Raw genomic sequence first — 10155 nt, forward strand, 5'->3', positions numbered from 1 at the left:
AAAGAAAAGAAAAGAAAAGAAAAGAAAAGAAAAGAAAAGAAAAGAAAGAGAAATCCACCATCTGGTAAACTGCTCCCCAAACTTTGTAATGTCGTGGCACATATAGAGAATGATTATTTGTTCAGAGCGAATAGTATCTGTCCTGCTCACTAGGGCAACTGCATGATGCTTTCTGGGCCTTCAGAGGTGACCGGCCACCACGGGGTTGTCCTGCGGCGAAGGGAGCAGTATGTCAGGCATACTTGGGCCCTAGTTTAGCGCACCACTCAAGAAGCTTCCCTCGGGGGGGGGGGGGGGGGAAGCTCCTCCTCGCTGGAGATCGGGAGGGATTACAGCTCAGCAAAGAGCGATCATTTCTGGAAACAAGCAGAGCCTGTGTGGACTCGAAGGCAGAAGTCTGAGTTCTGAGACTTGGGCCCAGACATGGGGCGCTTTGCTGCTGACTTGGTTCAGCAATGAATTGCCCTCGAGCCCCCCAGCATGGGTGCTGGAAACCACGGGCCCCTTTCACAGTTGGGAGATTCTAACACTATGTTCATATATCATGCATTTGTTTTATTATTATTATTTTTAAATATTTTATTCATTTTTAAAGATTTTGTTTCTAAGCAATCTCCACACCTAACGTGGGCCTCGAATTCACAACCCCGAGAACCAAGCGTCGCACGCGCTACTGACCAAGCCAGCTGGGCGCCTCGTGGTCGTATGTTTTCATTAAATTTGGAAAAGCCAAACATTGAAGCTGGACTCAACTAAGCCTGCTATCTCTTCTCCACTCTGACTTCCTCTTCAACACATTTCCTCTCCTGTCCAGAGGCCTAACCATGGCCACATGCTGTGTTTTCAGGATTGTGTATTTTAGTTCTCTAAGCAAGGCCTCCAAAAGCTTTAGGCCCCACAAAACCTCCAGTTGCCTCTGTGACCAATCAAGTTCCTCAAAGGGTGGGGGGGATGGGACCGAACTGGTTCCCCACCTTCCCTTTTATGGTCCTCAAAGCTGCCATTCTTGCATACCCTTTACTGGGTGGGTTTCGCTTTCTTTTTGAAATTTGTTATTAATATTTAGAATGTGCACAACAAACAATTAAACATTACAAGGAAGTAGACAACAAATGCACAGAGTCAACAGCCTGCCCAATTCCCCAGACCCATGCCTCAGTGGGGTAATCCAAAAACAATGCCTGGTGGTTCTTTCCAGAAATTTTAGATCTAGATCTAGATCCTAATTTAAATACGAGCAGAAGCTTTTTTTTTTTTTTTTTGAAGCATATTTACACACCCGGTTTGTGCTTACACTTGATCTTAGCCAAAAGGCCGAGAAGTGATTATACACCAGTTTGTACTTAACAAACTGGCAATCTTTCTGTATCCGCACATAGAATTTGCCTTCATTTTTTTTTTTTTCAAACAGCTGCATAGACTGTATGTGCCAAAATTAATTTAACTACTAGGGCAGAGTATATCATGCCCACTATGCAATGATTCTTGCACGTGTCCTGCAAAGTCCCACCTGCTTCTGCACAAGTCTTCACAGAAGGCCAGGGGCACCTCGGTGGCTCAGTCAGTTGAGCTTCCAACACCTGATTTTGGCTCAGGTCATGATCTTACAATTCATGGGATCAAGCCTGGCAATCAGGTTCTATGCTGACAGCTCGGGGCCTGCTTGGGATTCTCTCTCTCTCTCTCTCTCTCAAAAATAAACCTTAAAAAAAAATAAAAATAAAATCAAACTCTGATCCTGTAAGATTAATGATGCACCGCCACGGGAGGAGTGAGACCCCCTGATTCCTCCTTAAGATCCACTCAGAGGTGGGAGTAGTTTACATAATAACTACAGCTGCCCAGTGGACGCCGCCCAGCGCTGGGTCCTAAACTGAGATGAGTCAGCTCTCTTTTGTAAGCCATATAATGGGGCTGCCGGTCTCGCTTTATGCCTAGTTCCATTTAATTACTGTCTTGTTTAAATCTTCCAGCTGGGACGCTGCTGGGCTGGCCCGACTGTAAGCTAGAACATTCCAGGAGTAGCAGCGCCACCGCGAGGCCAGCTCGGTGGAGGCGGCCAGGAGGTGCGGTGGCTACCGCTCAGAAGGTGGGTTTGGCGGAGGCGTCAGGTCTAGGCATCCTCCCCCCGCACGGACATTCTCACCCCCAACTCGGAGAGTCTGGGTCTGACTTCAAGACATGGATGGAAGTTTTTCCTGGCTCCTCTCTGCCAGCCCGCCACCATGTCCTGGAACTGGGTCCTGCACTCATTTACGAGGCTAGGGACTACCCTAATCCGGGGCAAAGTCAGACTCAGGGCTCCATAAATGTTGGGTGAATAAAGAGGCGCCAGCAAGTGGCTGTTCAGCGTTCCCCACACCAGGTTTAGATTCCTATACCCCCGTTAGGTGAGTGTGCACTTTTGAGCTCAGGGCCTTTATGATAAATTCCCCTGTGGCGTGTTCAGCTGTTCATTCTGGGTCTCTTTGAAGACGGGATGGCGAGTGGGGAACGCGCAGGCCGCTGAGTCAAGCAATAAAGGGAGTCAACCCAGGCCTACGTTTCGGGAGACTACAAACTCCAGAATACATCCTTCCACTGGCGTAGAGAAAGGCCGATTGAAGGAGCATTGCCTTCTGGGAACTGTAGTCTTCAGCTTGTTTGTGATGCAGGCGAAGCTCGGAGGGGAGGGGGAGTGTGAGTAAACTATGACCACGTGACGCTCGAGATCAGGTGGTGGGGACAGCCTCCGCGCAAGAGCTGTGATTGGCTGACTCTAATACGAACGACGCCACTAGGGGCGGGCGCTAGGGAGGCGCAAGCGCACTGCGTTGGGAGTCTCGGGACCCTTCTCCGAGAGACTATGGCGCTCAACAAGAATCACTCGGAGGGCGGCGGAGTGATCGTCAACAACACAGAGAGGTGAAAACATTGCGGAAGGATCCTAGAGGAACGAAGGGTGGGAGTGGGCGGCGGGGTGGTGGGGGATAAGCCCGTGAAGAGGGGAAACTGATGGGGTGCGGTGGTGGGGGGGTAACGGCTGGAGGCGGGGCCGGCGGGAGGAGGGCCGGTCGAGGAGGAGGTTGCGATTAGCCCTCGGGTGGGGGTGGGGCTGCTGGACGGGGACAGGGCTTGGGGAGACAGTCAGGGTCCCGGGGTCGTTCTTGAGCCCCCTTCCCAGAGTCGATGACTTCAAGAGATGGGAACAGCCTTAGACAAAAATAATTGCCGTTTACTGGGCGTTTACTACATTACTACGTGTCAGGCCCTGCTTCTCTCCTATCTTATTTAGTATGTAAGTACTGCGCGGCAGAGCATACTGTTATACACGTTTTACACGTAGGGAAAGTGAGGCACGGGGAAGTTGAGTAACTTGCCTGAGATCACAGAGCTGTAAATAACCAAGATGGGATTCCAGGAAAGGTGTCTTTACTCTGAAGTCAATAGGTTTAACTATCAGTATGTAGCCTTTTAGTATATTCCAGAACTGCTGAGTTTCCAGATGAGAAACTGAGACCCAGAGGTGCCGTTAAATAGGTAGCGCTTGTCAAATGTCTAACACAGTTCCCTGCACGGTGTCCGTCCTTGTCTGTTTCTTTCGAATGCATGTTGACTTGGGTTACTCCCAGAACCGAGGTCTCCCAACCTAAGAGTTCTTTCTTCCCACCCCTCCCATCAGTTCTGTCTGTCTCCCCATCTCTGGACCTCTCAGTGGCTTCTCTCTGGCTCCTTGGGCACTGAGAATTGGATCGTCCAGCTTTGGTTGAGCTATGCTGACTCTGAAATGCTTCTTGAAGGCAGAAGGCGTTTAGGAGGAGTCTGAGTCACCAGAAGAGACTTGGTGCGATCAGAGCTTTGTAGCCTGCTAAGGCCAGCACCCAGAAATGTTTGATGAGTCAGGAGAAAGCCTGGGGTGCTCCCAGCCTCAGAATACTGACTTCCCCTCTATCTTACGTGCTCAGGTCTGCTGGACCAGCCTGTTCCTAGTAATGACCTCTTTTCTCTGAGTTGTCCTTCTCTTTTCTGGTACTAGTCCTCTCTCCCACTTAGCCCTCCCCAGTGAAGAAAGTTGTGGTATTTGGGAGGAAGGGGAAGACAAATGGAACCATGTGAACTTGGATCTTGTTATCTTATAATCAGAGAAATCTCACATTGTTCCCAGTTTGTAAGCTGTCTGTGTGAGAGCCAGTCTCCGGCCTGGAAAAACACTTTTGATGCCATTTGGTAACATCTCCTGGGACTATTTTTCTTTCTTTCTCAGTGGGACTCTGTGGGACGAGAATGTATCTATCCTGCTTGGGCCTCCTACCTGGCTTAGGGCTCCATTCTGCTAAATAATAGTGTGCCTTGTTTGAGAAAATGCTTTGGCCTCGTTTCCCCAAAAATTGCGTATACAGTAATTGAAGTTTAGTGTTTAAAATTTCATGTGTAAAATAGCCTTGCTCTTTTAAGTCATGAATCCCTTTGAGAGTGATCAAAGCCACAGATTCTCCAAGAAAAATGCATGTGCACCATCATCTCAAGGGCTTCGTGGCCTAAAACCCCAGCCAACCCAGGTCTGGAAACCCAGCTTTAAAGGAACCCTGAAGTGAGCCCTTTGGGGATGCATAGAGCCACGTCTTAAAGGGTTTGTGTATTAGGACTCAAAAACAAACCAGCGAAAACAGAAAACACCTATAATAAGGACTCAGAAAAAAATGGGAGAGTTAACCCAGGTAATCTAACCTGATTTGAGGGATTACGGGGTTAAGGCTTTAAAGCCCTCAGCTCCCCTGGTGTGGTCACCTGGGGGTGGGGGGTGTGTGCGGCTTGGGGAAATTCTGCAGACCTCTGCCGTGCTCCTCCCTTCCAAGGCTATATTAATGGTTTCCTTGCAGCAATGTCAAAACAGAGATGTGACACGCTGGACACCTGCCTACCAGGGGGGTGCAGTCCCTGGGGAAAGCAGATCATGGCTCCAGACTGGCTCATCAGGGCCTTTCCTCCTTTCTTATCACAGCATCCTGATGTCTTATGACCATGTGGAACTTACATTCAGTGATATGAAGAACGTGCCCGAGGCCTTCAAAGGGACCAAGAAAGGCACCGTCTACCTTACCCCTTACCGGGTGAGTTGCACACTGTGATGGTTGGTTTGAAAGCTTGTGTTTCCTGGACGCTGATGGGGGTTTTAGGTCAGCCTCGTGAGTCCAGTGGCCTCCGAACCTGGTGAATGTTCGTTCCTCACTCCCCGTGTTTCTGTCACATGCTCTTGGGTGCTAGAACCATCAGACTGCTTGTGCAGCTTGAACTGACCCCTGGGTGTTGACTCCATGCAAATTGCAGATCTTTTGCTGTAAAATCTGTGTGTTGTTGGGTCAGTCCCCGCTGCTGGGATGACTGCAGCCTGGAGTAGAGGCTGTTGTTACTTTGATTTCCGTCAGAGTAGCCCACGAGGCCTTTGTGTACACCCAGAGTGACAAATGTGGTAAACAGGATACAGTAGCAGGGCCACAGCCTCCAGCTGGGCAGAAAGCCCGGCAAAACCCTGCAGAGCGAGAAGTGCCAGACTGCGGAATGGGCCTTGGCCTGAGAATTACCCAGGCCGACTCTGAGAGCCTTCCAGAGAAAGACAAATGGCCATTCTTGAAAAAGGTTCGCTGCCTGTAGCTACCAAGAGTTAGATTTAAAGAGGGTTGGAAGCGGGGCGTAGCTTCAAGTTTTTATCAACGGGCCTTGGCAGAGAGACAAGGGAGCCTCAAAACCCCTTTTCTGTCATCTTCAGCCACAGATGGAAGTCACGGGTTTAAAACAGAGGGTTGTCCCGAGTGCGGGACGGGAAGCTCTTGCTGCTCTTTGGACAGCCCCCTTCTCCCAGGATCTCACCCCGTCGGGCTACACCTCCCCGCTCTGGAAGCCAGCGCTGCCTACCCCTGCCTCTCTGCCCCAGCGCTCTGCACTTTTGTGCCACATCCGCCACCCCCTCACCACCACTCAAACGGCAGAGCGGTCTGTTCCTCTCACACACGCTGTGAACGGCGTCTTTTTTCCCACGAACACCCACGTTCGGCCTCCAGCCAGGCTGCACGTGGGACCTTTCACTTTCAGAGCGCTCTCCAGAAGCTTCCTCGGTTCCGAGCGCCCTGGGGCTGCTGGGCCCTGGCCGGGGGAGCAGACCCCTCACGCACGGGAGGTGCTAGCTGAGGGGGGCTTCGGGCCATGGGGTGGGTGCTGATGGCTCCCGTCCTCTCTGCCTGCAGGTTGTCTTTCTGTCCAAAGGAAGGGATGCCATGCAGTCCTTCATGATGCCCTTTTATCTGATGAAGGACTGTGAGATCAAGCAACCTGTGTTTGGTGCAAACTACATCAAGGGAACAGTGAAGGCTGAAGCAGGAGGTGGGTGATGAAGGCTCCGGGCCGCGGATGGGGCTTCCGGAGAGGTGCTCTGCCGCGCCTCTGCTAGACGTCCCCTTCGGACCCTTATCACCCCCTGGCCTTGTCCTCTTCCTGGCTCTGGATTAGCTTCCACGCCCAACACCCACGCTGCCAGTTGTTCAGCAGAGGTGGCTTTTGGCCAAGGGCTAGGAGATGCTGGCATTAAAGGTAGCAACTCCGATCACATTCTCAGAGCAAAATCAGCTATGTCACTGAAAACTAAGAAGAAAAATGCTTATCGTGACCTGGGGAATGTGTGCAAAGTTTAGCTGTCAGGTTCTTGGGAAGGGCCTTTTCCCTGGAGCCAGGAAGAGCGAGCTGTCTCTCTGCCACCAGAGACGCCCTGTTTGGTGGCCGGCTTTTGTGCAGACACCAGAGACTTCTTTGTCGAACTTGGCCTTCCCCTCACACCCAGCCAGGTGGAAGCTTGGTCTCTAGGCGCTCACAGTTCCCCTCTGACAGAAGCCAGGTTCGAGGGGCCAGGGGTCCATCCTTAGGCCCCTCAGGAGGGGAGATCTGCTCTGAACTTGAACGTCACTTGTTGCTGAGTGAACCTGTCCCAGGGAGGCTCGTGGGGGTGGGAGGCTCTAGGGCTGATGGACTTCCACGGCTGGGGGTGGGGTAACAGGCTTGTTCCAAGAGAGAAGAGCCGCCTCTTCCAAAGAGCGAAGCAGGCACGGGCAGGAGGCGGGCACTGCAGAGCCACCCCTTGCCCCGCAGGCCACCAGGTCACTGGCCAGAGACCCCAAGAGAACAGAGAGCCGTCTCTTGAGGCGCTTGAGGCTGTGTTCTTTTCCTGAGCTGTTGACGCAATGTTCCCCTCCCAGGTGGCTGGGAAGGCTCTGCGCCGTACAAGTTGACCTTCACGGCAGGGGGAGCCATCGAGTTTGGACAACGGATGCTACAGGTGGCATCTCAAGGTATCAAGGGTCTGAAAGCCCCCGGGGCGAAGGACACACTGACACGCGTGGGTTTAGTTTGTGCATTTGACTTGGTTTACTTTTTATTCTGATTTTTTAAGCACTAGAGAGAGAAAGTCTCTGGGCCCCGGGGCCCACCGGGGCTGGGAATTGAGAAGAAAGCTTGTAATTAGCATCACTCTGGCCTGTACCTCGAAGGCTGGGTTTGCCCTGTCTGGAGCAGGTATAGGACATCTTGACAAAGCTCTTTGGACCCAAGGACATTTTACTGTGGCCTCATAAAAACAAACATGAAACCCAACCTTTAAGCTACCATTAACACTTGAAATCCCCAAGGGTTGTGCTCAGCAGACATCCTGCCGTCGCCCCCAGCCTCACCCCGGCTCCGGCTGGTACCCCATCCCCGAACCTCCCTCTTTCTGTCCATCTGTCCTCTGCCCACCCCTCCCCCCTGCCCTTGACCTCCCCTGCCTTGGCTCTGACCTGTCTCCCCATCCAGACCCCTCACTTCTTCCCTGACCAAGGCTGGCTCCAGCGTGGGTGGGGAGTGGAATGGGGCGGGGTAAGGCATGTCTGCTGTGCACATTCCAGGGACCCTGCAGCTCCCCTCGGTAGGCGACACTCATTTCTCTCTCCCCTTGTACTTATAGCCTCCCGAGGTGAAGCCCCCAATGGAGCCTATGGGTATTCTTACATGCCCAGCGGGGCCTATGTCTTTCCCCCGCCAGTCGCCAATGGAATGTACCCCTGCCCTCCTGGCTACCCCTATCCACCGCCCCCACCTGGTGAGTGTGTCCTTTGCTGCCCACCCGTCACCCCACCCACCCACTAACCACCCCACCCAGGCCAGGGGGTTGTAGAGGGGAGACTTGTTCTTCAAGCTGCTTCAGGACTAATTGAGAAGGTGGAGAGGCCCGGGAGCTGCCAGCTGAGGGGCTAGGCTGCTCACTGGCCCCTGTTCCTCTCTTGCCGAGCAGAGTTCTATCCAGGACCCCCCATGATGGACGGGGCCATGGGATATGTGCAGCCCCCACCACCGCCCTATCCTGGGCCCATGGAACCTCCGGTCAGCGGCCCTGATGTCCCTTCTACCCCTGCAGGTGAGGCCCTAGGCTGCTAGCAGTCCTGGGGGGCCAGCCCTCCCCTCTCCGTGGCTGTGTGGAGAGCCTCAGAGAACAGTTAGAGGTCGGCCGGGAGCCCCACATGGTGAATGACCCCGAGCCTTGGACTAGTCCCAAGGACTAGCAGTGTGGTTGCTCCTGGGGAGGGTCTAGATTCCACCCTCATCTCCAGCCTCTTCCCCGACTAGCCTTGTGCCCCGGGGCTGGGAAGGTCTCCCTGTATCGTCTTGTCGTCTGTAACCGCATGGTGGCAGTACCGCCTGGCGGGATCATGGGGAGAGAGGGGTAAAGGAGCTGGAAAGGACCAAACTGGACCAGGCAGCACTAGCTGCTGGGGGGGTGACGCCTGGCGGGGGGCATCTATCTCAGTACAGCTCCAGGGGCAGCTGGAAGAGGGGAGGGCTTGTCGCTGGGGCTTAGCCCAAGCGTGTTTGTTCTCGCAGCTGAAGCCAAGGCGGCAGAGGCGGCTGCCAGCGCCTATTACAACCCGGGCAACCCACACAACGTCTACATGCCCACGGTGAGCAGGGCCCATGCGTGGGCGGCCAGATGCAGGGGTTTAGGGGTGGGAAGACCTGGTCTCGTGGTGAACCTTCTAATGCGATCTTTCTTCCTTCCTTCCTCAGACCCAGCCTCCGCCACCTCCCTACTACCCCCCGGAAGATAAGAAGACCCAGTAGACCCCTCCCACCCCTGCTTCCCACCCCTCGTCACTCTTCCCTTCCCTTCCTCTTGGGGCTGAGACTGGGGTTCGGGGGGTGATGGAAGGGCCTTGTTCTTCCTCCAGGTGTGATTATAAAACACTTCCCAAGGACTGGTGTTGAGGGAAGGGGGGGCCCCCCTGACTCGGGAGCCGTGCCTCCCGGCTTCTCAAGCTATAGCTCAGAGCCCGCTCAGTCGGCGCCGCTCAGTCGTGCTTCCCTCTCGCCACGCCTGGGGCTCTGTTCAGGAGCGTGAGCGTCCACCTCGTTCCCGTCTTGCTCTCGTAGTTTCTTCCCACGGAGACTCTCTGGCCACCTCCTGTACCGCAGTCCAGCTCCCTCGTTTTGGAATCCACTTTATACCCGGCCTCGTGAACTCCCTCAGACCAGCCTCGCGTCTTCCTGAGGGCCCCTGCCAGGCCCCCCTCACATTCCCTCCACTCTGGTCTGTGCCTAACCATGGAAACCGGACTGTCAGCCCACATTCCAATCCCAGCCAGCCTCCAGCCCCGGTCACGCTCTTCTTCCCCTCCCTGTCCTGTCCTCGGTCGTCTGTCACCACCGCTTTGTGACTTTTTGGAGCTTTAACGTGAGCTTCCAGGGGGTGGGCCGCCTCAGGACCAGGCCGCCGCGATGGGGAGGGAGCCCACTGCTTCCCTCCGAGTGTTTCTGGCATTTGTTTCCCTTTGCCTTCTCTCTTTTCTCTCTAGAAGGGGCTTCTCAGACTGGATGCATGTTCATCCATCCCATCATGCCATTTGGGGGCTGCTGGGTGGGCTGGAACAAAGGCCCTGACCCCTGGGGCCTGGCCTGAACCTGTGTGCTGACCGTGACCTCTCACCAGCCCCTCACCCTGCCCTCTTCCCTTTAAGCTTCATGCCTAATTGGTGATATGCCCCCTGGATGCACTAAAATTTGCTCTCATTTGCTTCTGGACTGGCCGTGAAGTGAGGAGATGGTTATTTAAAGAGAATTCCCTATTTATTTGACAAAAAAAAAAAAAAAAGAGAAAGACAA

The 10155-nt window shown here is 53.8% G+C and overlaps 1 protein-coding gene across 4 annotated transcripts; it reads left to right on the top strand.

Annotated features, from left to right (window-relative positions):
- Positions 1-2541: 2541 nt before the first annotated feature.
- Positions 2542-10149, top strand: WBP2 (WW domain binding protein 2). 4 transcript variants are annotated; one of them, XM_049635709.1, is made up of 8 exons: positions 2556-2904; positions 4982-5090; positions 6222-6357; positions 7224-7316; positions 7967-8101; positions 8294-8416; positions 8881-8957; positions 9064-10149. In XM_049635709.1, the coding sequence occupies exons 1-8, from the start codon at positions 2846-2848 to the stop codon at positions 9115-9117; spliced, it is 786 nt and encodes a 261-aa protein (XP_049491666.1). In that variant the 5' UTR covers positions 2556-2845; the 3' UTR covers positions 9118-10149. The 4 variants fall into 4 exon arrangements, with proteins under 4 accessions (XP_049491669.1, XP_049491666.1, XP_049491667.1 ...); XM_049635710.1 differs by lacking the exon at positions 2556-2904 and adding an exon at positions 3079-3277; XM_049635711.1 differs by lacking the exon at positions 2556-2904 and adding an exon at positions 3336-4697.
- Positions 10150-10155: the final 6 nt, after the last annotated feature.

This window comes from Panthera uncia, chromosome E1 (genome assembly GCF_023721935.1).
Source record: "Panthera uncia isolate 11264 chromosome E1, Puncia_PCG_1.0, whole genome shotgun sequence".
NCBI lineage: Eukaryota > Metazoa > Chordata > Mammalia > Carnivora > Felidae > Panthera > Panthera uncia.

Bases quoted from the DNA above. Each gene is read 5' to 3' on its own strand.
- WBP2 (XM_049635709.1), top strand. From the start codon at position 2,846: ATGGCGCTCAACAAGAATCACTCGGAGGGCGGCGGAGTGATCGTCAAC. The intron at 5,091-6,221 runs GTGAGTTGCACA...CTCTGCCTGCAG, and splicing joins TCTACCTTACCCCTTACCGG to GTTGTCTTTCTGTCCAAAGG. The intron at 7,317-7,966 runs GTATCAAGGGTC...TTGTACTTATAG, and splicing joins GCTACAGGTGGCATCTCAAG to CCTCCCGAGGTGAAGCCCCC.